This window comes from Heteronotia binoei, chromosome 11 (assembly GCF_032191835.1).
Source record: "Heteronotia binoei isolate CCM8104 ecotype False Entrance Well chromosome 11, APGP_CSIRO_Hbin_v1, whole genome shotgun sequence".
In the NCBI taxonomy this organism is placed as follows: Eukaryota; Metazoa; Chordata; class Lepidosauria; order Squamata; family Gekkonidae; genus Heteronotia; species Heteronotia binoei.
The window spans coordinates 10,746,403-10,774,196 of record NC_083233.1 but is presented as its reverse complement, the minus strand read 5'-3'; the positions used below and the strand labels follow the sequence as shown (position 1 = coordinate 10,774,196).

General features: G+C 48.8%; 1 protein-coding gene across 1 annotated transcript in view; it reads right to left on the bottom strand.

Moving 5' to 3' along the window:
• Window positions 1-27,794, bottom strand: part of TRPC5 (transient receptor potential cation channel subfamily C member 5) — a 222,750-nt gene that overhangs the window by 41,990 nt on the left and 152,966 nt on the right. The window contains 2 exon segments of the mRNA XM_060249986.1: window positions 8,903-9,225; window positions 24,852-24,991. Coding sequence (XP_060105969.1) covers window positions 8,903-9,225; window positions 24,852-24,991 — 463 coding nt within the window.

Here is a 27,794-nt window from a genome sequence, read left to right as displayed (position 1 = left end):
ACAAGATTTTGTTGCTTTCGGTGGGGACCAGATGCTTAACGTTCTGACGCGAGACTCCTTTGTCAACATATTTTTCCAACGGGCCGTCGGAGCAGAAGACTTTGTTTTCCAAGAGCAACTTGAAAGATGAATCGTGTTTTGAATGGTTCAGCCTTTTTTTTGTCGCTTTGTAGGGTTGCCAGTCTCTTGCTGGGGTCTGGCGATCTGGAATGAATAGGGATGCCATCCTCCAGCTGGAAACTGAGAGTCCCCTGGAATGACAGCTCACCTCCAGTCTACAAAGATCAGTTTCTCTGGAGTAAAATGGATGCTCCGGAGGGTGGATTCCACGGCCGTCTGCCCCACTGAGGTCCCTCTTCTCCCCAGGCTCCATCTTCAGGAGTTTCCCAACCTGGATCTGGCAGCCCCTATCTCCAGACCGCAAAAACCAGTCCCCCTAACAAAACCCCTCCTTTGAAGAAGAAGAATTGCAGATCTATACCCCGCCCTTCTCTCTGAATCAGAGTCTCAGAGCGGCTCACAATCTCCTATATCTTCTCTCCCCACAACAGACACCCTGTGAGGTGGGTGGGGCCAAGAGAGCTCTCACAGCAGCTGCCCTTTCAAGGACAACTCCTGCGAGAGCTATGGCTGACCCAAGGCCATGCCAGCAGCTGTAAGTGGAGGAGTGGGGAATCAAACCCGGTTCTCCCGGATAAGAGAGCTCTGGCTAACCCAAGGCCATTCCAGCAGGTGCGAGTGGAGGAGTGGGGAATCAAACCCGGTTCTCCCAGATAAGAGAGCTATGGCTGACCCAAGGCCATTCCAGCAGGTGCAAGTGGAGGAGTGGGGAATCAAACCCGGTTCTCCCAGATAAGAGAGCTACGGCTGACCCAAGGCCATTCCAGCAGATGCAAGTGGAGGAGTGGGGGAATCAAACCCGGTTCTCCCAGTTAAGAGTCCAGACACTTAACCACTTCCCCAAACTGGCTCTCTTTGGAGCTTGAGCTGAATGGCATTACAGCTTGCAGAGGTCCCTTCCCAGACTCCACCCCCAGATTTCCAGGAATCCTCCAGCCTGGAGCTGGCAACCCAATTGGTGTGGGAAGGGACTGGTGTGTGAACGGCTGCTCTCCATGCTTTGGGCCACCTCCTTTGCAAAGCGATTAACCCTATCCATGGGAAGTCATAAGAAACTGCCTGAGGGTCAACAAATCCCATTCGATAAACAAGCTGAATGGAGAAAGAACAAGAACTCCAGTTTGCTCCCTTACAAAACCGGATCTTATTAAAGCGAATGATTCTTCAGCCCCAAAGGAAGGCCTGGCTTCCGTCTTCCATCCAGGGAGGGGGATTTAAATGAAGACAACTCAAAGCAGCGCTGGGGGGGGGGAAAGGGGGGGTCAGATCCATGGCAATGCCGTTCCATCACGCTGGCCCACAGATATAATTTCTCCTTTTGCTGGCTGCCCGTTCTTAGCAAGTCATTCCCGCTGGGCCTATTTGAGGAGCAAAATGTCACTTGGCACCAGGGGCGTTAATAAGGACTGTTTCAGCCTTGAAGAGTGAGCCGAGTGAGCCGCTGAGGCAAGTCTCCAGCCCCACTGCGGGGGCCCTGCTTTCGGCCCACCTGCCAGGGTCGAGTCTGCCGCTCTAATGCGCTCCCCCTGCGGCTCCATTGTTTCCAGAGAGCATCTCGGCCCCTCCCGTCTGTGCCCCCTCACACGGTGGTTGTGGTGTCGTGCGTTGCCATTTCGCTGATGTGTGTGCGTGCGCCAGGTTTGCTTTCGTGTGTGCTCAAGGCAGCATCCAGCCGCTGCGTGGAGTTTGCTTGTCAGGTAATACTCCTCGCCTTCCCTTCAGTTTTCTATCATGGGCTCGTGCCCAAGCGGAAGGTACGAAAGCAGCCTTTTCTAACCGAAATGGCATATGAGGATTCGAGCCGCACAGCCCCCACGGGAGCAGGGTGAAGTGGCGGCTCCGGGAAGCAGTTACCCGTTTTGCCTTCTGAGCCTCAGCTCTTCCGTCTGTGAAATTCAAGAGAATTTCAAGAGAAATAAAACGTCCCTGTTAGGAAGGAATTCCCAAAAGCCACTGGGGAGGAGTCATTAGCAGCCCTTGTTGGAGGCCCAGAAGGCTATGCCGGTGCATTTATTTACTGATATCCCACTTTTCTCCCCACGGTTGGGACTCTAAGTGGCTTTGGAACATCGCTCCTCCATTTTCTGTGAACAGCAACCCTGTGAGGTAGGCCCAGCAAAGAGTCTATGATGGGCCCAAGGTCGCCCAGCCAGATTCCACGGTAGAAGTGGGGATTCGAACCTGGGTCACTAAGGGACCTAGTCCATTGGTGTATCCCCCTAGAACCCCACGAACCCGCCGCACCACACCAGCTCTCAGAGGGCAACGTCCTGGCACTATGAGTGAAGGGAGCTGTTCCCCGCTGGTTACAGCCAGGCAAGGGCTCTCAGCAAGTCTCCCTCTCTGGGCCTCGGCTTCCATCCACAGTGCTAGCCTGGAGCGATACAGACTAACATGGCGAGTGAGCAGGGACATTCCCAAAGGGCTGGGTCTTCCTTAAGGGCTCCTGGTTTTGGAGCAGGATACCCATCAGAAGAGAGATGAGTGGGTTCAAACAGATAGCTAGAATGGGGCGTCAGAAAGGCAGAGAAGGTGCAAAACAGCAGAGAGCTTTTCTAGGCTGAGGGCCCCACCCCAGAATATGCCGCTGCTCTTAGGGGGTCCGAAGCAGGACTCGCAGTGCTGGCTTCCCCTGTGAGGAGGCTGCCTGCTTCTCCTAGGGTTGGCTTCTACAAACAGGTATCTCAGAGTCTCCAGTGTCTCCTTGCCCTGACCTGGCTGGCTGGTCCAGAGGAGCTCCATCTCATCAGGAGCTAAGAAGGTTGGCCCAGGTTTTTACCCATCAGCAAATGCAGCTGCCTTGTACTGAATCGGGCCCTTGGTCCTCAGTCTTGTCTCCTCAGACTGGCAGCAGCTCTCCGGGTTCTCAGGCAAAGAAAGGTCTTTCGCATCACCCCCTGCCAGATCTTTTCAATGGAGATGCCAGGAATTGAACCCGGGGCCTTCTGCATTCGAAGCCGATGCTCTGCCACTGAGCCACAGCGTGTCCCCCCCTCCATACCTCCCAGGAAGCCCAGGGCTGCTATGCAGAGGCAGACAATGGCCGATTCCCTCTGGCTGTCTCTTGCCTAGAGAACCCAATAGGGTCCTTGTTAAGTCAGCTGCAACTTGAGAACAGAAAAGTGCTCCCTTGTTCACAGGATATTCTGAAGTGAGGGCCAGTGCGGTATACTGGACAGAGTGGTGGACTAATCCTGGGAGGCCTGGATTCAAATCTCCATTTTTACCATGGAACTTTGCCTCGGGCCCATCACAAACTCTCCGCCTGGCCTACCTCTCAGGGTGGTTGCTGTGAGAAAAACGAAGGAGAGGAGTCTGAAAATCTGAGGAGAAACGTGGGCTATAAATCAATAAGTGCAAATTCCATACCAGCACAGTCCCCAGACACCTTGCCACTTAGGAAAGTGCATAGCCCTACCTTATAGGGCTGTTGTCAGGATTACCGATGAGTGAAAAAGTGTGCATATGGAACAGCTAGAGAAAAAGAGTCTATGTTATTATCAGCTCTTGCCATTCCAGGTTGACCAGGTCCAGGGGTCATTTCATAAAAAAAAGAGGGGCCGGAGCTCATTAGCACAACTCATTTGCATATGCCACACGCCCCTGACATCTAAATTATATCAGCTCAGTTTCTACCTTAAAATGCATCTTGAATTATAATTGTCGTAATAAAACCTGACTCCCATCATAATTTAAAAATTACTTTCTCCTATGTGTCCACAGTGGCACGATGAAGCTTTTCATCTTTCTGCTTTATATGTTTTGGTTATTTTGCCAATTTTTGTGGGGAAAAGTATTAGAAAGTTTGTCAGATCTTAGAGTTCAGCAAGATTCTCACGGGGGTGTGTGTGTGTGTTCAACAATGAAGCCCAGAAGCAAGCATTTGGGGGGGGGGGGGGAGGGATAAGAAAGAAAGAGCACGATAAAATTTAGAGGTCCCGGAGTTCCATTCCTGTGAGCTCTTGCCCAAAATGTGGTCTGAACAGGTCACTCCCCCCCATGTCTGTCACTCAGCATCTACTATAGTACTCAGAAAGAGGCTAATTTTCAGGATGGATTTTTAAAAACGTTTTTTCAAAATCCCTCAAAATAAGATTGGAGGGTTGCTTCTTCTTCTTTTTTTTTTAAACCGGCTTGAATCTTTTTAAAAAAGCGTTTGAAGACTGCAATTGGTGTGCAAAGAAACGTATGGCATTCTAAACTCATGATTTCTTTAAAACAAAACCATGAAGCTGTGTCCAGCTCAATGATTTATAGTTTGTTTGGATGGCAGCGCCTAACTCTTCAGACGCACGCCATGATCTGGGATGCTTCACCTCAAAACACTATAAATATGACACAAGAAATTGCAAGTTTTGTGCTTGACAAGGCAGACTGTACAAGGGCGATGTTGACTTTCCACGTCTGCTCTGCCACGCCTTCCTTTTGCAGAACGCTCGAGGCGTCAAGGAAATCATCCTGCTTAGCCAATATACACAGAACCCAAGAGACCTCCTGAACTTCCTGGTTGCTTCCACAGGCCAAGTCAAATTCGACAGTGTACAAGGCCACTCTGGTTAGAGCTGTTGCATTGGATCCTGGGAGAGTAACTCAATCAAAGATCCCCAGCACCTTCCCTGGGGCCTACCATTTTTAGAAAGTGGGAGGCGCCACATGGGGCTTTTGCCCAGTTGAGTTTTTGATTGGCTATTGGGAGATTTGATTGGCTGTGGAGATTTTTTTAAACTGTTGCTTTGGCAGCACCTTGCAACCACAGCACAAAGATGTGCGTGACTGAAAGTAAGATGCGGCGGTCAATTAATGTCTAGCTTCGCCCCCTGCAGCGGCCATTTTGTATCTGGGCCCACCGCACGGCGTCAGAGTTCCAAAGGTGCCGTGAGCTCAGAAAGGTCGGAGACTCCTGCACTAGACCACTGGAAATGTTATTTAAATCAAAGCATTAAACCGGACTGTTTTTTTCAGGATTTAAAATGGCCCATGGTTTAAGTCAGCTTTTTAAATCAAGCCACTGGGCTGCTCTTGTGCTCCACTAGGTTTCCATGCTTAACCACTAGAGGAGGACTTCTCCATGAATCCGAGACCTGCTGCTAACAAATGGGTGCCAGCTAACAGAGTCACACCTCTGCATGCAGACCTTCTCCCCCCGCCCACGCACGATGGAGAGAAAAGGGTCTGAGGCAACAGAATGGAGGAAGAAAATAGCTGGGGAGATGGGATGGTGCAGACCACACTGAAAGTTGTGGGGCTGAGCGGGATCTTTGGATCTTAGCTCATGCTACGGTTACCGAAAGGGCCTGGAGAACTCCCAGAATTACAGCTGGGTTTCCTCCAAGCCGCTGGCACAGAGGTGGCCATTAGCTGCTGGCAGGGAGGTGGGGGATTCCTCCCCCAAAGAGCTCTCTTGGCACCCAACATGCCTGGGGTGATGCCGTCACCCAGAAGTGATGTCATCGCGCCAGGCTTGTCATGCGGGGATGTTCTTGCATTTGGATATGAATTTCAGATGTTGGAGAGTCACAAGATATGAACATCAGATGTTGGAGAGCTGCAAGACAGGCAGGCAAATAAATGGGGGGGGGGGGAAGGGAGGTAGAAAGAAAGCAACTTTAACTTTAAACGCATTCTCCAAGCCATCGACTGGCTTGGCTTGGAGAAGTGCTTTAAAGAGAGAAATGCCTTCTCCAAGCAAGCCAACAGGGCAGTGGGGGTTTCAAGAGCCACGCAATATATGTCCAAGAGCCACATGTGGCTCCTGAGCCACAGTTTGGCCACCCCTGTGCTAGAGCCTCCCCCGTGTGACGTGTCTGGCGTGATGATGTTCAGGTGATGTCACCGCCCTTAGTGCGCTTCGCCAGAAGACCTGGCAGCCCTCTCTCCAGAGAACAGAGAGCAGTTTCCCCGGAGGGAACGGCTGCTTAGGAGGGTGGACTCTGGCATTAGACCCCGCTGAAGTGCTGCTACTGCCCAGCACCTGCCACCCCCAGACTCTGCCCCCAAGCATCCCAAAGCAGAATTGGTCACTCTATCCCCGCTGCCTGCTTTATGAGCTAACAGGCAAGGGAGCAACAAATGTGGCTGCTTCTTCGCATCTGGTTTGGCCTTCAGAAAGCTTGATTTAAGTAGCAAAATGCCCTGGCGTGGGGGGGGGGAGGGGGTCACAGCCACCCAGCTTTCCAGGCAAAGATTCCGCCTCAAGCCCCTTCCCCCATGCCACGGAAGCCCAACTCAACCTGGATATGAAAACGAACAGAACGATGCTCCTGACTCCGCATTGTCTACTCCGACTGGCTCCAGGCGCCCTCAAGGAGACCACAGCTGCCTCCGAGACCGCTCCTTGTCGTGACCCTCGTGGCACGCCATGCGTAGGTCTTCAGAGGGCACACCTATCGAATGAGATCTACCTTGTCAGTTTTGCCTGCATCACGTTCCTAGTCGTACAACACATTAACGAAAGTGTTTCCGAGGAACACTGTTTGCAGTAGAACAGGAAGGAGTATCATAGTGACTAAGAAGGTTTTTGGGGCATCAGCTTTTGAGAGTCAAAGCTCCCTTGGTCCCAACAGCTACCGGACTTGGGTCTAACAATTAGCAAAAAAATGGACCCTTTAAAAATTGCATGCCTGTGGGCTGTTCTGGCCCCTCCGTCTCAAAAGAATTCCTCAGAAACCGGGTCTATACGGAAGGCAGCACACAAAATGGTGAAGAGAGTGGAGCGCCTTCATTACGAAGAGAGGCTACAGAGTTCGGGGATTTTTTCTTAAGGGCGAAAAACAATTAAAGGGAGAAATGACTGAGATTAATGAAATTATGCAAGGCCATGGATAGAGAGATTTCTTACTCTGTTTCTCTCCCCCGTAACACTTGAACTCAAGGTCAGCCCATGAAATTGATTGGTGGCAGAGTTGGGACATGTAAAAGAAAGGACGCCTTTACAGAAGGGATAATTAACGTACAAAATTTACTGTGATAAGACGAAGTAATGGACTGAATTTGCACAGCAGTGATTTCCCAAGTTGCTTTCATGGCCTGACTCCAGCTGTCTTGCAGCTCTCCCTCCCCATTTCTTTCCAGGCAACCAGGACAAGAACTTCCTCAACCTTTCCTCTTAGAGCTCCGCAACCAACTTTTGCTTCAAAAGTGAAAGCTGAGAATTTAGAGGAATTAGATCACGGCAATAAATCACTACAATGTTGCGCTATCGTGTCAGGGCTTTTTTGAGCCAGGAATGCAATTCTGGCTGGCTTGGCATCAGGGGGTGTGGCCTAATATGCAAATGAGTTCTTTTTCTTTTTTAAAAAAAGAAAGCCCTGTGTGAAACAATGGTGATGTCAGGGCGTGTGGCCTAACAAGCAAATGAGTTCCTGCTGGGCTTTTTCTACAAAAAAAAGCCCTGCTTAGTGTAATCAATAAATTGAAAGATTTTGTACATGCTTTGAGTGAAGGAAACTGGTACCGTTTTCTCACACAGCTTACCACGCGGTCACATTCCTGTTCTCTCCGCAGCGTCCATCGGATTTCCCAATATCTGAGCCGGAGTTACAGGAAGTGCCGTGGCTTTTGTGTAGCAAATGTAAACTGGGTTTTAGTGGTTTACGTTTGCTACACAAAAGCCGCGGCACTTCCTGTAACTTCGGCGCAGACAGTGGGAAATCCGACGGACGCTGCGGAGAGAACAGGAATGTGGCCACGTGGTAAGCTGTGTGTGAAAACGGTCTGGCTTACTCCTTTTTCGTATACACCTCAACAAGACAAGGACTTTTATAATACTGATGAAGTGCAACACGAAACGCATTTATTGCAACTAGTACGTTGTACCACTAAAATAATATTGGGCTCTGTTGAAATTGGTTTAAATGTCTCTTATGGTTGTTATTGTGGATTTCTGTATCAAAGACATTTGTCAATCTAAAAGTAGTTTTATATTTTAAAAGTATGTATATCGTTAAGTAATTATATATATAAAAAAGTATGGTAGCCTATTTACATCACAGTTTGTTTTTTGTAATATGTCTCCACTGTGATCCTATTGTTGATTATTGCTTCTCCCAACTGGGGACTGGCAACCCCAGGTGTGTTTGTGTGTGTGTGTGTGTGCGGGGGGGGGGGGGTGGTGGTCAAACAACAGGGGAGGACTGCTACCTTTGTGCCCTGCTGGCTTGGAAACACCTGGCAGGTAACTTTTAGAGACAGGAGGCCTGATCTGAGAGCCTCTTAGTCTGACCCAACACGCTCTTGTTCTGATCACAATATATATCTAAAGAAGCCAAGAAGGAAGACTCCTGGCTTACTGGGGAGGGGGGGAAAGAGCGTCTAATGTCAAGCTCACATGCTCCGTTTTTTAAAGCATAACCTCCTTTTAGCCATTTTGCACGACTCAATTCACAGAGCATTTGTGGCAGACCAAGACAGATATCGTTTGATGGCTCTTTGGCCCCCACGAAAAGCGGAGGATGACATTTCCTCTTGGAACAAACCCATGGAGCGTCCCTGTGGCCTTTATCTTTTGTGACAGGCAAATGCTAACGACAGGAATTACAGCCCCGGCGTTAAGAGCGCCTGTCACTCCTGCACGGCTGCTGGCATCAGGCCCTTGTGGAGGCTGCTGGGTCAGCCGCCCCGGAGATCACTCCCGCCACCTGCATGCACGACCCTTACAAACGGCACACGAACAAACCAAGGGATGTTCACTCGAGTGGCAGCCAGCACTCCAAGGAGGCTTGGGAGGTGAGCAAGAAGAGCGTTCTGGGACCCAGAAGGAGGAGAGGAGGAGGAGGAGTCTTACGTGGAGAAGGCATTGTTCTGCTTCTCACATCGGATCCCCTTGCAGTTGTTGGGTTCTTCTGAGGCACTGGTTTCGTAATAGAAATAAAGCTGGTTGAGTCCATTGGCAAACGCCAGCAGCACCAGGCAGTAAATAAAGAGGAACTTGAGGATGTCGAGCAGCATGCGTCCCAGAGAGATCTGCAGGGGTCCCAGGTGGGAGTTTGCTGTAAACAGGGAGATGAGACGCAAGGAGCTTAAAATGTTTGATATTGCAAAGAGGGCTTCTGCAATGAGAGTGGGGTGCCACATTTCCCATTCCTCCCTTGGACGGGAACCATTGTACTGCAAGAAACAACAGGGGAGGGGGGAAAGGAACACAGGTGAATGGTTGCAGGCAACACTTCCAAACCACACAGTTCAGTTCAGTTTTCAGAGCATTTGCACAGATAAGCCGAGAGCAGTGATTCCCCCAGGGAGGGTGAAAGGCTCCCATCAGGAAAGGGGATCCCCTGTCCCCAGTCACCCCCACCCCACGCCTACTGATTAGCTGGCCAGCGGGGGCGGGGTTTACCAGCGGTTGAGAGAGGCCTAGGCTGGCATTGCTGTCATGTTGCTGGCAACATCACTTCCGGGGCATGCCAGCAGTGATGTCACTGTGTTGCTGGCACCATGAGACACGCTCATACTCTCTTGCAAAACCTCTATGGTAAAAAAAGACATCCACCACAGAGCTTTTGCGTAAACGTCAGAGTATCTTGTGTTGCAGGCCATGCAGTGACATCACTTCTAGTGTATAGCAGAAATGATGTCATGTTGCCAGCAATGTCGTTGTAACACCGGCCTAGGCTTCCCCTGGGGCTGGCAAGTCCCCTCTGACCCGTACCAGTTGCCAGGAGGAACCTGGCGACTCTGTCCCCCAGTGTAGTGTCTATGGTGCCCATGGTTATGTTTCCTGGTACCCACTTAGTTCTCCCCTCAAGCTTCTCTTCTCCCAAGCAACCCTGGCTTTCCTCAGCCTAGTGGTGGCTGGAGATCTCCCAGAATTACAGCTACAGAGATTAGTTCCCCTGGGGGAAAATGGCTGATTTTGTGGGTGGATTCTATGGCATTGTATGTCTCTTCTCCCCAAACCCCACCCTCTCTAGACTCCACTGCCCAAATCTCCAGGAATTTCCCAACCCAGAGCTGGCAACCATAGGTAGGAGGTGCTCCAGAAGATCTTTCTGTCTGTAGGAAGCACCTGTTTGGAAATAGCTGCTCCCCTCACACGAAGGTGCTTGGCTTGATACTTCCCAACAGTTTGTGATTGCTTCCTGGCAGCCATTTTGTGATCAGCCGTACCTCCTCAGGCAGCCATTTTGTAGTGTTATCCACTAACCTTTCTCAAAATTCCTAACGTGTCCACAAGCTCAACAAGGTTAAGAAGGACTCCTGCCCTAGACAAATAATACTCACTGAATGGAAGTGCCATGGAAAAAAGGCAGAAGGGCCTGCCCCTCACTTCCTTTCTTCCCCAGACCAGGACCGATTTCCCACTCTCCCTATGCCTCTCTCAGGCTCCTCTTCTCAGCGGGGCTCCCATCTGATTTCACACTATCTGCCCCGGAGCTGCAACTAGCTTTGCCTTTTTCACCCAGCAAACAGAAACCTCTAAAAACCAGTTTCTGTTGCTGTGTGAAAAAAAGTGAAGCTAGCTGCAGCCCCAAGGCAGACAGTGTGAAATCAGACAGAAGCCCCGCCGAGAAGAGGAGCCTGAGAGAGGCATAGGGAGAGTGGGAAATCTATTCAAGGTTGCCAGCCTTCAGGTGGAAAAGGAATTTCTCCTGGAAGTACAACGATCTCCAGACTACAGAGATCAGTTACTCTGGAGAAAACAGCAGCTTTAGAAGGCAGACTCTAGAGAATCTCAACTCTACTGAACTCCCACCCCTCCTCAAACTCTGCCCTTTTCAGGGTTTGCCCCCAAATCTCCAGGAAACTCCTAGCCCAAAGCTGGGCACTTGAAGTTGCTGTGACTAAGTCAGCCCACTGGCCCACCTTCTTCAATATTGTCTAATCTGACTGGCAACAACCCTTCAGGGTCTCAGGCAGCAAAAGCACCAGGAGAAGCTTGGGACCTTCTGCATGCAAAGCTTGTCTTCTTCTGTTGAGACGTTTCCCCTCCCCTACAGAGACTGAGATTAGAAGGAAAACCTCTTTCTGACCATTATGAGCCATGTCTGAAGTGGCTTCATACCTCAAACCATAGCTCAGAACTTTCTACTCTGACTAGCAACAGCTCTCAGACAAAAGAAGGTTTTCTCCAGCATCCACAAAGTGAGATCCTTTCAACTGGAGATGCCGGGGATTGAACCTGGGACCTCACAGAAGCAAAGTAGTTGCTCTGCCACTTAGACCCACCCAAGAGGCTGGTGCAGCACTGAATGCTCCTCGCTATCGATACAGCGTCAACAGTCAAGGCCTCCCTGTACCTGTAATAAAGTATTTTGGGATGATGACCTTGGTGGTCACCACACTTTTATTTTAGCATTGTCAGGTCTCTTCTGGCCACCAGTGAGAGATGGGGAATAGATTCAGGTTGGGAAACTCATGGAGATTTGGGCATGGAGGCAGAAGAGGACAACAAGGACTTCAGGGGGATATAGTGCCATAAAGTCCACCCTCTACAGCATCCATTTTCTCCAGGAGAACTGATTTCTGTTGTCTGGAGGTGAGCTGTAATTCCGAGGGGTCTCCAGGTCCCGCCTGGAGGCTGGCTGTTCAAGCAATTAGTCAGAGTTGCTTCACATTGCAAGAAAATTCTGATTTCCAGTTTAGGTGTACAGTCAACAGGGTTCTGCAGTCAGTGTTGGCTTGTCTGATGAAGGAAAGGCCTGTGTTTCCAAACACTAGTTTGTTGCATTTCCACATTCAAGGTGGGTACTCTAAAAAGACATCTTAGGCGTATTCCTAAAAGTAACGAGCGCAGAGGCCTGTCTTAAAGAGCTGGCGGCAGTGGCTTCTTCATTGTCATGGATCATGTAAGCATGTTTTGACAGATGGAGTCTATAATCCATTGAAAATGTCTTTTTCTGCAGCTTGCCAGCCTCCAGGTGAGACCTGGATATCTCCCGAAATTACATCTGATATCCAGACGACAGAGTTCAATTGGCCTGGAGAAAATAAGATGATTTTGAAGGGAGAATACGGCAGGGGTCCCCAATATGGTACTCGTGGGCACCACAGCATCTGCCAACACCTTTTCTGGAGCCTGCCAAGTGCTTTTAGACAGTGGGTGGAGCCAGATGGAATTTTTACCCAGCAAGACTCCTGACCGGCCAATGGAGATTTGATTGGCTGTGCAAATTTTTAAAGACACTGCTTTTGCAACCGGTGTCACCACAGCACAATGCTCTTCACTGTGTCATTGAAGGTAAGCTGTGGCAGCCATTTTGTGGCTTCTGTAGCAGCCATTTTGTAGACACCATTTTGGGGCTGTACCTACCATGGTGCATCAGAATCCCAGAGGTGACTACAGGCTCAAAAGAGATGGGGATTCCTGCTCTTCGGCATACGGCACTGCCCTCAAGCTCTGCCCTCCCCAGGATCCAACCCCAAAACTCCAGGAATTTCCCAACTCGACTTCCTCCTCCTCTGAGAGAGGATAAAACAGCCTCCAGTGAGGGCACTTCTGGGAGAGAATGAGTGGGAGTGAGAAGGTGTCAGCCCCCTCCCCCCATTTCCCACCTCCACATCCTCAGCACACCACCGGTTATGCGCAGGGCACACAATTTGCCAAGATAATGTGAAGTCCCGACCTTGATGGCCCTTCAGGATGATAATTCGCAGTGTTATCTTGCCTCAGCCACCGATTTCAGCGTCAAGCTGAGGCCGCTGATGGTAATGCAGTAATTTAGTATTAAGTAGCGCTCTGCTTTAATAAGAATGTCATTGCTGTTGAAATATCAGCTTCTGCAGTGCCAGACTTTCCTTCTCGAAAAACTCGCTTAATCCAAACCTTATTCTTTCCACAAATAAACAGAACAGATATCTTTCCTACTGCCTCTTTTGCTGAACACATACATTGGGGAAGTCTAGTCTGCCGGCGATGTGGCCTATTAATTTCCAAATGGATGACCTTCCACACGCTAAGATGTATATACCAGCAGAGGTGCCCTGAGAACCATAGTGTTTTGCTTTGTGTTGTCAATGTTTATGCACCAGCCTGGGCTCTGAGAATAACTTGATCAGGACTGTGGAAACCGGGGTGTTGGGGGGGGGGGGGCAGAAAGCTTTCGCATTCACACACCTTTTTGCAAAGTATAAAGTGTATGCTTGAGTCATTGACTTCAGCCTTGACTCAAGCCAAATGTGGAGTCACTATCTTTCCTGATGCTTTAATAAACCAAACCATTCTTGAAACTGATGGACTGTTTACTGAGCCAACAGGGGTGGGATTGACAAGTACAAAGTATAAAGCGGCGGAAGAAGCAGAGTACTGGTATAAGTGCTCCTTCAGTGAGCTGGAATCATTACCATCATCCAAGCCACTGGTTGAATCCGGCAGACCTCTTTCTGCTAGAGTTGCCAACCTCCAGGTAAGGCCTGGAGACCTCCTGGAATTACAGTTGATTTCCAGATGACAGAGACCAGTTCCCCTGGAGGAAACAGCTCCTCCTCTGTCTCTCCCCCATGCTCCTTGGCCATGACAGTTTTGCTCATCTGAGCAGTGCCAACCTGCCAATGGGCAAAATCTACAACTGCCTGGACAGGGGCCTTCTCCGTTGTGGCCCCTGCCTTGTGGAATGGTATGGCTGAGGCGGTCAGGAGGAAGGCCCCCGCCCTCCTGGCTTTCTGCAAACTATGCAGTTAACGATGTGATTGATTATTGCATAACAAAATAATTATTGAAGAGGGCTTTTCTGCAAAGGAAACAGGGTAGCACTGTACAAAACGATTTACAAAGTTACTTGGATAAATTATTAGGGACTATCGTTTACGCACTGTGCATAATTGACTGTAAATTGGATCCTATTATGTAACCATTTAATGCGTCACATTAACACTTGTGCTTTGCTTTCAGTTCTGTTTTTCAGATTTCTGGCTGGTTCTGCAATCAAAATCGTGTCTCACTGTTCTTTGAACGTCCCACCCTCTTGAGTGTATCAACCCTCTCTGTGTAAGCTGCTTTGGGACCCAGTAAGAAAAGTGGACTGTTCGTAATGTCAATCAATTATACCCTGCTGAGGCAGGGTTGCCGGATCCCTTCGTCACTCTGGTGGGGGAATCTAGGGGTCATTCCAGGAGTGGGTGGGGATGTTGCACGACACATACCCAGAAGTGACATCCAACATGTTAGCAACATCAGGGGCGACACTGCTTTTTGGCAAAACTCTACGGTAAAACTGGCCACAAACTAGAGATTTGTCCCCCAAAAGCAGAGTTTTGCGCCCCCCCCCATGAACGACACTCTGGCACCATTGTCAGGTTACATCAGCACACTGCACATGGCGTCACTGTTTGGGGGGTGGAGGTGGGGGGAATTTCCTCCCAGCCAGCTGGCCACAGGTGGGCAGGAGCAAAAGCAGGGAATCCCCTGCCTTCACCTATCCCTATCTCTTCCCCAGGTTCCCCCCCCCCTGAGAATTTCTCAAGACACAGTTGGCAACCCAACTTTCTGCCAATATAGGCATTCCCAGCCCTGTCTCAAAAGGCCTGTGACACAGAAGAAGAAGAAGAAGATAGAAGAAGATATTGGATTTATATCCCGCCCTCCACTCCGAAGAGTCTCAGAGCGGCTCACAATCTCCTTTCCCTTCCTCCCCCACAACAGACACCCTGTGAGGTAGATGAAGATATTGGATTTATATCCCGCCCTCCACTCTGAAGAGTCTCAGAGCGGCTCACAATCTCCTTTACCTTCCTCCCCCTCAACAGGCACCCTGTGAGGTACATGAAGATATTGGATTTATATCCCACCCTCCACTCTGAAGAGTCTCAGAGCGGGTCACAATCTCCTTTCCCTTCCTCCCCCACAACAGACACCCTGTGAGGTAAATGAAGATATTGGATTTATATCCCGCCCTCCACTCCGAAGAGTCTCAGAGTGGCTCACAATCTCCTTTCCCTTCCTCCCCCTCAACAGGCACCCTGTGAGGTAGATGAAGATATTGGATTTATATCTCACCCTCAGAGCGGCTCACAATCTCCTTTCCCTTCCTCCCCCACAACAGACACCCTGTGAGGTGGGTGGGGCTGGAGAGGGCTCTCCCAGCAGCTGCCCTTTCAAGGACAACCTCTGCCAGAGCTATGGCTGACCCAAGGCCATGCCAGCAGGTGCAAGTGGAGGAGTGGGGAATCAAACCCGGTTCTCCCAGATAAGAGTCCGCACACTTAACCACTACACCAAACCGGCTCTCCAGGAAGGTTCCTTGTGTGTTTGTGTGTGTGTGTGTGTGGGGGGGGGGGGGAGTGCCACTTTAGCAGAATGGATTCACAGGATCCCAGACTGCTTGCAGGCCTTCCGTTCCCTTTCTCTTTTTATATATTTTTAAAAATATATTTGTGTTTGTCAGTGTTCTTTATAAAATCTGTATCTCTGCTACCTAATCTTAATGAGGTACACACAAGGCCCGGCCCGACACGGCCTGGCTCTACAAGGTCTCATTTATGTCTGGCCCTGCATTGCTCCAATGCCAGCCAGAGACCAGAAGGGATCGCCACAAACCACAGATGCATCCCTAAGACCTTCTACTAAATCTTGAGTGGCAGTTTTAACGGTTGCTTTGGGATCTAACCTCACCTGAAAACTGGGGCACAAATATAAACGAACCAGTGAAATTGCAGTAGAGTTCTGGAAGCATGTGTGGTTGAAACATCTTCCGTCGGTTTGGTGCACAGAACCACCATGGTGTAAACTAGGATCTGGGAGACCCAAGTTCAGACTCTGCCATGGAAGCCAGCTGATGGTCAAAAGGGCATGCTGCCTCATGCTCTAAACCAGGGGTGTCAAACATACAGTTCGGGGACCAAATCAGGCCCCTGGAGGGCTCCCATCAGGCCCCTGAGCAACTGGCTGTCATCTGATTCCTTCTCCCTATATCTTGCTTCCTTCTGCTTCACAGTTTGTTTTGCAAGGCTTACTCAATTGCACAGGAGCTTCAGAGCAAAGCCTCTATCTTCTCCATTGGCTGAGGCTCCTCCCTTGGGGAGGAAGGGTGGAGGAATACCTTGCTTTGCCAGGCTCTCTCAATTGCAGAGCAGAGCTTCTTAGCCAAGCCTCTCATCCTTCTATTGGCTGAGGCTTCTCCCCCCACCCCCAGTCCCCTGGGGAAGGAAGGAAAGAGCCAGAGCTTCCTTTGCCCAGTTCCCTGGATCCCATGGGAGAAATACAAAGAAAGCATCTTTAAGACCAAGGAGTGCTATTATTTTAAGCATGTTTCAAGTTTTTTTAAAAAATATATTTTTGTTTGCCTGTGTTCTTTATAAAATTTGTATCTCTGTTCCTTAATCTTAAATAGGTAAACACACGGCCTGGCCTGACATGGCTCGGCCCAATCTGACATGGTCCAGCTCTACAAGGTCTCATTTATGCCAGATTTAGCCCTCATAACAAATGAGTTCGACACCCCTGCTCTAAAGTGCCTCCCCTAGTCTCTATGATTTTATCCATAGAGATGATGGGAAATTCCTAGGTCACCATGCAGAGGCCAGTTTTCCATCCCCTCAAGGGTGGGAAACTGGGGCTGGAGGTGGGTAATTCCCTGCTGGGGATGGGTTAATAGGAGGCCTATGCCTAAGGCAGAAGCACTCCACGGTCCCCTGCCTCACCGTTCCAGTCCCCAAGTGGAAGCTGCAGAAGATAATCCTCCCCTCTCTTTGACACTCTGGCTCTCTCTAAAGACTGGAAAGCCAGCAGGGTGTAGTGGCTGAAGGGACAGGTTAGGAGACCCGGCCTTCCTGCTTGTGCCACGGAAGCCTGCTGGGTGACCTTGGGCCAGTCACGCCCTTGCCTGCTTCACAGGGTTGTTGTTGGTAGGATAAAATAGAGGAGAGGAGAACAACGTCAGCTTCTTTGGGTCCCCATTCTGGAGAACGGTGGGCTACACATAAATGCAGCGCGCAAACAAAAACAGCGCAGCAAGCCGCGCATGCTGTAGCGCCTCAATCTAGACTGCTCCCGTTTCGCCAGCCTCACCTTCTAGCACACCCGAAATGACAGAGAGGGACTCAGCAACTTTTCAAAGCCCACCCCTTCCCCCGCTGAGCAGGCTTTCCGTGGGAAGATGCACGAGGCGTTTCCCATGCCTGGCTGTTCCTCATGCTCTCGATTCAGTACTTGAATGCTCCTCTTGAAACGCTGGCCTTTTCCCAAGATAAAGTTGCAAACGTGTCATTTCCCAAGCCATGCCGTTCTGAATAGTTCGGTCTGTCCACAGTGATCTTGTGATGACTCTCACTTGGTATGTGGAAGGGCAGATACCTTTTCTAACAGGGTAACCCAGGGCTTTTTTTGTAGCAGGAACTCCTTTGCATATTAGGTCACACGCCCCAATGTAGCCAATCCTCCAAGAGCTTACAGGGCCCTTATTACAGAAAATAAGAACATAAGAGAAGCCATGTTGGATCAGGCCAATGGCCCATCCAGTCCAACACTCTGTGTCACATAAGAACATAAGAGAAGCCATGTTGGATCAGGCCAATGGCCCATTCAGTCCAACACTCTGTGTCACAGAAGAACATAAGAGAAGCCCTGTTGGATCAGGCCAATGGCTCATCCAGTCCAACACTCTGTGTCACATAAGAACATAAGGGAAGTCATGTTGGATCAGGCCAATGGCCCATCCAGTCCAACACTCTGTGTCACAGAAGAACATAAGAGAAGCCCTGTTGGATCAGGCCACTGGCCCATCCAGTCCAACACTCTGTGTCACACAGTGGCCAAAAACTGCATGTGACATCAGGAGGTCCATCAGTGGGGCTAAGACACTAGAAGTCCTCAAACTGGTGCCCCTCCCAAGCACCAAGAATACAGAGCATTACTTACCCCAGACAGAGAGTTCCAACGATACGCTGTGGCTAATAGCCAGTGATGGACCTCTGCTCCATATGTTTATCCGATCCCCCCTTGAAGCTGGCTATGTCTGTAGCCACCACTGCCTCCCGTGGCAGTGAATTCCACGTGTTAATCACCCATTGGGTGAAGACGTACTTCCTTTTATCCGTTCTAACCCGACCGTTCAGCAATTTCATTCAGTGTCCACGAGTTCTTGTAGTGTAAGAAAGGGAGAAAAGCACTTCGTTCTCTGCCTTCTCTGTCCCATGCATAAGCTTGTGAAACTCTTGTAAACAGGGTCTACTGCAAGTTCTTGGAGGTCTGGTTACATCAGAGGGGTTGTGGCCTAATATGCAAAGGAGTTCTTGCTACCAAAAAAAGCCTTGGGGTAACCCAACAGTGCAAGCAACCCAGGTGGTGGGTTTGTGGGTGTCAACAGATTCAGGGCCACCACTGAAGCATTGCCGCATAGGATCTCCTGCACGGACTCAAAGGACCTTCAGATGCACTAACAGAAACCAGTGGGTTCTAGACCAAATCAAGTCCGAACTTTCCCTAGAAGCTAAAATAACTAAACTGAGGCTATTGTACTTTGGTCACATCATGAGAAGACAGAAGTCACTGGAAAAGACCATAATATTAGGAAAACTCAAGGGCAGGAGGAAAAGAGGAAGATTCAACATGAGATGGATTGACTCGCTCAAGGCAGCCGCGGCCCTCAGTTTGTGAGGCCTGGACAAGGCTGTTAACAAGAACACGTTCAGCACTAAACACACACGAGAACAAGAGCCCAGCACCATGTGGGAGCTTGGTGCTTCCTGTCAGATCCATGTGACAGTGCCGCTCAGGGTCTTGCTCTGATATTGTCCTAGGCGGCTCCAAGGTGCCATAAAGCCTTCTGCTTTGGCTGAGACAGACTAACATGGAGTTCATAACCCGACAGCGGCATCAAATGCTACAGAAGGTCAGGCTAAACGATCTGGACATTTCAAGAGAATACACCGGGGACTTTTTGAAACCGTTCTTTGCTGCTGTTACACTCACTCGGAACATAAGGGCAGGACTCTGGAAATCAGAACTGTTCAGAGATTACATTTGTATTGCCAGGGGCGGGGGGAGATGTATAATTTTGGTGGCATTTAGTGGCTCTATAATTGATTTGTCTTACTCCAGACAAATGCCACAAGTGAAATCTCTCTATGGAGGCCTGAAGATTTTTTTAAAACTTGGATTAAAAAAATAAATTCTTCCCATGTATAGAAGAAGTGGAGTCCTGTACCAATGCATTTCTGCATGGCCTCTGATTGCTTCTGACATTTCAAACTGTTCTCTGCCTCCGTGCATGTCACGGATAGACTCAAGTTAACTTGATTTGTGGAAGGCCCTTACAATACGGCACGGAAAAGACTGCTGTGCTTTTAACTCTTCCCGGGGCCTTTCTCCAAGAAGGCTGAGAAGAGGAAGCCTGTAAAGGTACTGTTAGATGCCAAACTCTGCAGAGCCTTTTTGGCACACATCCCAAAGGTACATGGCTCTTCACCAGTGTTTATGCTGAACCCTGAAGAAGAAGAACTCATCAAAGTCAATTGGTTGCCCAGATCTATCGCTTTTGGCAGTTTCAGGGACAGATTCTAAGCGGACCATTTTTAACAAGTCAATGACACATTTTTCCTTTGTCCTGTGTTAAAGTTCTAGCCACCCATGGGAAACTACTGAAAGCAGCATTCCAAGCAACAAAAAAATTAGAAGTTAATCTGGGATGGGGGTGGGGAGACCTACTGGATTTCAAATTACATTCTGAAGTGGAAATCCTTCTCCCTAAATCCTAATCCACCTTGAAGACTGGTCAGGGTTGCTCACCCTAGAAGGAAAGGCATTTTGCACATGTTCAGAGATGCTTTATTTGAACCTCCCATTCCTATAAATAGCAACAATTAATCACCCAGCTCATATTAATCAATGAATGGAAATGATGCACATTGTACAGCTAAACTCTGGGATTAAAACGGTAGAGCCCACAAACTTTGGTTGTTTGCAATGGATGAAAGATTCCAGCATCAGAGACACAGGTTAGCCTGAGAGGTTATTTAGCCACCTCCCCAAAAGGCAAAAGGTAATAATGCAAGATGTTCTTATGAAGAGGAGAGACAAGCGTGGGGAGAGGCAACTAGTCTATAAATCAATCGTGCCTCCGAGATGATCAATTCACCTTTGTGATGGTCATAATCCACCTTGGAACATAACGGCAGGCCTCTGAAAATCAGAACTGTTCAGGGATTACATTTGTATTGCCGGGGGCGGGGGGGATATATATAAATTTGGTGACATTTAGTGCCTCTATAATTGATTTGTCTTACTCCTGACGAATGCTGCAAATGAAACCTCTCTATAATTTAAAAGAGGATACCAGGTTCTTTTAAACTTGGTAACCATTGCTGGTGAAGGCAAGGAATTAAGCTTAAAAGTTAGTTTGGCTAAACCCTCTTGTTCCCAAAGTCTAACATCACATCATGCCGTAGAATGTCCAAAAAAGAAAACAATCTAGAATGCATTTGGGGGACAAAGCTAGGAATGCTTATAAAAATTTGCCTCATATGAATTCCTCCCCCAATTGTGGAATCCTAAATTACCTAATTTTACTCGTGAAGCAGAACTCATGAATGAGGGATCTGCCTTATTTAGAAGAAAAACAAGCCTGGCTTTATTTAGATCACTGCGGGGATGTAAGTGGCGTCTCTCTCCAGTGACATCTCTTGTGTCCCTTTATGGGGGACTGGCCTGGCCTGGATCTCATCAGATCTCAGGAGCTCAGAGGAACATGGAAACAACCGGTTATTGGTATCCTACCAGCGGCTGCAAAACTTGCAACCGCTTCTCAATGGAAATCCCCTTCATCTCCATCGGTTTCGGCTCGGCACTCCGGACTTTGGGAACAAGAGCTTTTGGCCAAACTAATTTTTAATCTTAATTCCTTGCCTTCACCAGCAATGGTTACCAAGTTTAAAAGAACCTGGTCGCCTATTTTAAATTATTTGCCAAAGAACAGAGGCATTTCAAAAGAATTTTATACCGGTTGTATTTAATTTAAGCTCCTATTTGCTTTATTGCTGTTGCTGCCATAATAACAACAACGACAACAACAATAATAAAGCTAAGCAGGCTCAGCCCTGGCTAGTATTTGGATGGGAGACCTCCGAGGTAGTTCAGGGTCACTATGCAGAGGCAGCCAATGGCACACCACCCCTGAACGTCTCTTGCCCTGAAATCCCTATGGGGTCAGCATAGATGTGACTTGACAGGACTTTCCACCACCACCGGCTCCTGCTCATCACTGCAGCCACTGGTGGTGAATTCCGCAACGGAATTACTTGTTGAGAAATGAAGCCTTTCCCTTTGTCCGTCCTGAGCCTGCCGCCTGCCGATGTTACAGGATCTTCACTGGGCATCTGTAGGCAAACAAGCTAACCATCACTGAAAAGCTATTCCTGAGAACGCAAAGGCAGCAGGAACAGAACAGCCTTTAGACAGATCCAAGTGGGCAGCTGTGTTGGTCTGAAGTAGTTGAATAAAGCAGGAGTCAAATCGCACCTTTAAGACCAACCAAGTTTTATTCAGAACGTAAGCTTTCGTGTGCTCTCTAAGCACGCTTCATCAGATGAGGGGATCGGGTGTTGTGGGCTGAAATACAAGCAGTTTGTTGAAACACAAGCAGTCTGCATACTTCATCAACAAACTGCTTGTATTTCAGCCCACAATACCCGATCCCCTCATCTGATGAAGTGTGCTTAGAGAGCATCACTAACATCAATATAACTGAGAGAGCAATGAGATGAGATTATTTTAGATTGATTTTAGACTTTTATATTATGTAAACTTAATGGTAAATTTTAAATGGTATAGAAATGTATGATTGTTTTGTTGTTTAACATGGCTTTTGCCACACCCTGTGAGCCGCCCTGGGCCTGCCCCGGCGGGGAGGGCGGGGTATAAATAGAATTTTATTATTATTGTTATATTATTACATGAAAGCTTGCGTTCTAAATAAAACTTGGTCGGTCTTAAAGGTGCCACTTGACTCCTGCCTCGCGGAACAGCCTTCAGCCACACAGAAGGGCTTCAGCTCAGGCTCCGCTCCTTGCGAGAAGAACCAGCGTGCATCAAGTTGCCAACATGTGCTTTCTTTCAGGCTCCATCATTTAAACAGCACAAGCCGTTGCCTCTGCAGCTTTCAAAGCCTCAGAGAAAAGAGGCAATCTTTTACTGCTGTGTGGCAATCCCTGTCTGGGGAGAAGCGGCTTCCTGTGCCTGCACTCTAAGAAGTGCGCATTGTGCATCGGGCCGCCGTAACATTTAGGCCTTCAAGTGGGCCTTGGCACCAGTCTCTCCCAGCCAGAGCATCGATGCCCTAGCTTTCCTCGTGCGCAGCCTCCTGCCTGCCTAGTAAAATATTTAGCCTCCTGGGGCTTCACCTCCTTTTTCTGCTTGCATTACAAGCAGCAGGAAGTAAAAAAAAAAGCTTTAGGAAACGGAGAGCCTGAGGGCTGCATCCAGAACGACAAATGCAATTCACGGGAATGTGCCATCAAATCACGCCTGTCGTGGCTCAGACCTATGCCTACTCCTGAGTCAAACGCAAGAACTCCTTAATATCTTTCAGCTGAAAATTTGGACAGCTCCATGAAAATCCTGCTGCTCCAATCCGAAGAGCTCAAAAAGGAACCTTCCTGGGTGCAGCCCATGAAACGGCTGGCTGTGTGTTCTGGTGCTTGATGCGTGGGCACTGGAAGGTACGTGTAGTTGAGACAAGAGCCGCTCGCCTTGCCCCCTCCCACTTAGTGTGGTGCAGCTGGTATTTATTTATTTTGCAGATTTATAGTCTGCCTTTTCCCAGGTGGAGAGTGACAGTCACCGCGGACAAGTGTAAGTCTCAAGAGATTCAGGTTTAATTTCTTATTCAGCCATGAAGCTCATTGGGTGACTTTGAGCGAGTCGCTCTCTCAGCCTACTCTACTTCGCAAGGCTGTTGTGGGAAAAGCCAGCATCCTGCAGATTGCTGTGCAGAATCAAGACATGTGAAACCTGCCTCTTCACTCCGGTCACTGCTGGAAGTCCTGCTTTGGTTGCCCCTGGCATCAGAGGTTGGAGGGGAGGAGGCCTGAGGAAGGGCCTTCTCGGTTGTGGTGCCAAGTCTTTGGTACTGCCTCCCCAGGGAGATCCGTCTCCCTCCCTCTCTCCTGTGTCCTCTGCTGGTGGGTGAAGACTTTTTGGCCTGCCCCCAGTAACTACTCCTGGCCCCCCTTCCTGGTTCTGGTATTGGTTTTTTTAATATGTTTTCATTGAATTATTTTATCATTTTAAATGTTTTTAATCGTTCAATTTTTTTAATGTGAGCCACTCTGGGGACCCCAAGTGGGCAGAAACACGGAATAAAAATGGGCTAAATAAATACACAAATAAATAATACTCTGAATGGTCACTGGAGATGCCCTGACCTTCTGGCCCCTCCCCTCCGATGCTCGGAATGCAACCAGACCAAGAGACCACCTCCCACTTGGCTCTTGGGACAGATCAGAATCCTTGTACTGTCGTAAGAGCAGAAGAGAAGCCATCTTGGATCAGGCCAGTGGCTCCTGGAGTCCAACACTCTGGGTCACACAGTCAGATGGCCGTCCAACTTTTTCTTCAAAACCTCCAAAGGAGGAGAGCCCACCACCTCCCGAGGAAGCCTGTTTCACTGAGGAACCACTCTAACCGTCAGGAAATTCTTTCTACTCTTTAGGAATTGATATACTTTCAGTCCACTGGTTCCAGTTCAACATTGTAGTGCAACAGAAAACAACTCTGCTATGACAGGCCTTCAAGCACTTGACTATAGCTATCATATCACTTCTCAGCTGCCTCCTAACCAGACCCAGCTCCTTCAACCTTTCCTCAGAGGACTTGCTCTCCAGACCCCTCGCCATCTTTGCTATTAACGCAGAGCTGGAAGGTACCTCAAGAATCATCTAGCCCACCCTCCTGCACAACACAGGAAATTCACAACTACCTTCACCCCCGCCCCCCACACACCCCAGTGACCCCTGGGGCCAATTTGGCCTGGAGGAAAATTCCTTCCTGGCCCCAGTGTGGCGATTGGCACTGCCCTGGGCATGTAAAAAGGGGTCGTGAGAGCCCAACACTGGCACATCCCTTCCTGCTCTCTGCTCATGATCTTTTTATTTTTCTCTCGTTGTTGTACTAGATCTACTGATGCTGCTCTGTAATTTCATGGTTATTTAAAAAAAAAAAACACCCTGCAAAAAAGCAATTGTTCCACTGGCTGCCCCAAATGCCATGCACCAATAGTAGCACAGAGAAATGCCATACAGATTGTGGTAGAGAAGCAGCCCCAATTTTGTCTCCCTGCTCCCACACGAGAAGATACATTCCTGGTGCAGGTGCAACGACAGTCCCCTGCAAATCACAGTTTGCAAGCTGAGAGCTAGTCAGAGAATGGTGCGCTCCTTCACCCCCTCTTTCCTGCTAGTTTTACACTTGCTGTAGTGTTCCACTGGCATAAGCTATGCATCCCTTGGCACAATTAACACTCACCCGGGCTCCCGTCTCAAACAAGGTTTGAAGCCAGGGTTTATTCGAAGCAGACTCCTAAACCACGGTTAAGAGAGAACCGTGGCAAGCATTAAACACGCTGCAGCTTTAACTCTGAACCGTGCCGCAGGTAAAGGAAGGAGGGGATTTGTGTCTGGAAAGAGAGAAGTACATTTTCCTCAAGGTCAGCCACCACTTACAGGGAGCCAGCATTATATCTGCACTGCACTGTGCGGTGCCCAAAATGTGCCACCAAGTAGGAGGCAAAGGCAGAAGAAATTCATGATCTTGGAAACGGCTGCTGCTGCTGCTCAGGGCTTGGCGCACAAGCTCCAAGTTACGGTACCTTGACGTATGCGACAATTTTCAGGGAGATGGTTGCCAGGTAGAGAGAATTCATTGCAAAATCCATCAGGTTCCACCAGTCGTGAACATACTCGTTGAAGCCTCCGTCCCACATCTCCTTGATTTCTCCCCAAATAAAACCTGCGGAAAGAGAGTTCGTTTGTGTGAGACGCCATTATCGGGCACCAAAGCGGAGCAAATTGAATGTAGGGAAAAGGCCGTTAAAAAGCAACGGCTCGAAACAACCTGCCTCCGTCCCCCTTCTTTCTCCTTTCTGCAAAATGTAATGGTGCTGCTTGCAGAGCGGTTTATGATGCAATACGAAATATGGCTGGAAACAGGGTGTGTGCGTGTGTGTGTGTGTGCAAACAGCAGTAGCTGCATCGTGGCGTCCGCTGGAAAGGATTTAAGCTCCCCAGACAGGACTAGCAATTGACTTTTCACTCTTTTTATCGCAAGACAGGTCTATAGGATGCAGTTGTTTCCCCCCCTCCCTCAGAGAAGCTTCAAGTTCATTTACAACAAATGCATGTTTTGAGGGAAAAGGCTTCTTCCTAAGGGATCAAAAAAAGCGGCTGATTGGAGAGGGTTTGCTGGGCCCATGGCAACCGTAGTGCTTGACTAAGGCCACCTGAACTGCAGCCTGTGCAACTGTGAAGCTGGCCTGCTGAAGTTAGCCTGAAATAGCCTTTGCAATGATGCCAAGAAAGTGTGTGTGTGTGTGTGGGGGGGGAATGACAGACAGCCTTCCCCCCTCTTCCACAACGGTACAACTCAGGGCTACTCAATGAAATGCCTGGATTTCAGGCAGACAAAAGGAAATACTTCTGCATGCAACACTTTGGAATTCAGTGCCATTCACTGGCTGCCCCAAATGGACACTAGCTAAGATGATCTGAAAAGGAGATTGGAGAAATGCACTGAGGATGGCTTTTAGGCAGGCCTTGAATTCAGCAGCAGCTCCTGAATCTTTCTGAGAGTTCCATCTCCTCCTCCCCACCTTGTCCACTGAATAGTAGGTGCAGCTGCATAACAATCCCTGGATGAGCTCCACCACCTCTTTTTCTACGAAACAGCCCCTGCTGTTAGGCCTGATAGTGAAAATCAGCCCTCCATGCTCAGATGCGCAGTTTCTTCGGGAGGGCTAACGGGGTGGGGTGGGGGTGGGGGCGGCTGGTCCCTTTATGCTTTGCTTATAAGGGTCTTGATTATAAGGGTCTTATAAGGTCCTTGATTTCGTGGCAGATGCGGTTCAATGTGGCCAAGTGCAAAGTAATGCACATTGGGGCCAAGAATCCCAGCTACAAATACAAGTTGATGGGGTGTGAACTGGCAGAGACTGACCAAGAGAGAGATCTTGGGGTCGTGGTAGATAACTCACTGAAAATGTCAAGACAGTGTGCGTTTGCAATAAAAAAGGCCAACGCCATGCTGGGAATTATTAGGAAGGGAATTGAAAACAAATCAGCCAGTATCATAATGCCCCTGTATAAATCGACGGTGCGGTCTCATTTGGAGTACTGTGTGCAGTTCTGGCCGCCACACTTAAAAAAGGATATTATAACATTGGAGGAAGTCCAGAAAAGGGCAACTAGAATGATTAAAGGGCTGGAACACTTTCCCTATGAAGAAAGGTTGAAATGCTTGGGACTCTTTAGCTTGGAGAAAGGTCGACGGCGGGGTGACATGATAGAGGTTTACAAGCTAATGCATGGGATGGAGAAAGTAGAGAAATAAGTACTTTTCTCCCTTTCTCACAATACAAGAACTCGTGAAATTGCTGAGCAGACAGGTTAAAACGGACAAAAGGAAGTACTTCTTCACCCAAAGGGTGATTAACATGTGGAATTCACTGCCACAGGAGGTGGTGGCGGCCACAAGCATAGCCACCTTCAAGAGGGGTTTAGATAAAAATATGGAGCACAGGTCCATCAGTGGCTATTAGCCACAGTGTGTGTGTGTGAAGTTTTTTTTGCCACTGTGTGACACAGAGTGTTGGACGGGATGGGCCATTGGCCTGATCTAACATGGCTTCTCTTATGTTCTTATGTCTCTTGGTCATCCTGTTGGTTGCTTTTGTAAAAAGGATCCTGGGGTAGAGGGATCCATGATTTTACAAGTGAGGGCCCACAAGATTTGTGGGTGGGGACGAATCCTATTCCCCCTTGCCCTCTGAGTCCCAGCATGACTCTCTTCCGGTCCAGCCCCCCACCCCCCAAACCGGTGCAGCTCCTGGCCTTTGTAGTGGTGCCTGGGGGCCACTCTGGACCTAGAGGGGCTCCTTGGACATGGCCACCACATGGCCAACCTTGGAGCAGCTCCCAGACTCCACTGCTCCCTCTCCCGGGCACAGGTAAATACATTGTCTGCACATGCTCAGGCAATGCTCTTTTGGGGGGGCGGGAGTTTTAACACCTCCAATATAATATTTTTAGGTTTTCAGGGTTTTTTGTAAACCTGGAGGATCCCCCAAGTTTGTGTAAGTATCTATTTTAAGTCAGGCTGGCCTCAATCTGCAGATTAATCTACAGATTAGGCCACATTTTGACTTTTAGATATGACAAGGGGGGCTCTGCAAAACTCATGGGGAGGGAATCCCGTCTCCCCCACATCGATGAGCCAGTGTGTTCAGGCCCAACTTCTCATCATTCATTCATTCATTCATTCATTCATTCATTCATTCATTCATTCATTCATTCATATTTCTAGCTCACCCTCCCTCAAGTGGGCTCTGGGCAGGTAACAACAAATAGGGTAGAACAATAAGAATATCATAAAACCATTGCACAGTATAAAGTTAAATCTAAAATAACAATTAAAATATCAGTTAAAATTATCAGACTGTCAATGCAAATATACCCTCACATGCGGCCGTGCAGCTGAGCGAGCCGATGAAATGGCATCCATGTTCCGTGATGTTCACGGTGCTGTGGGCAGGAAGAGG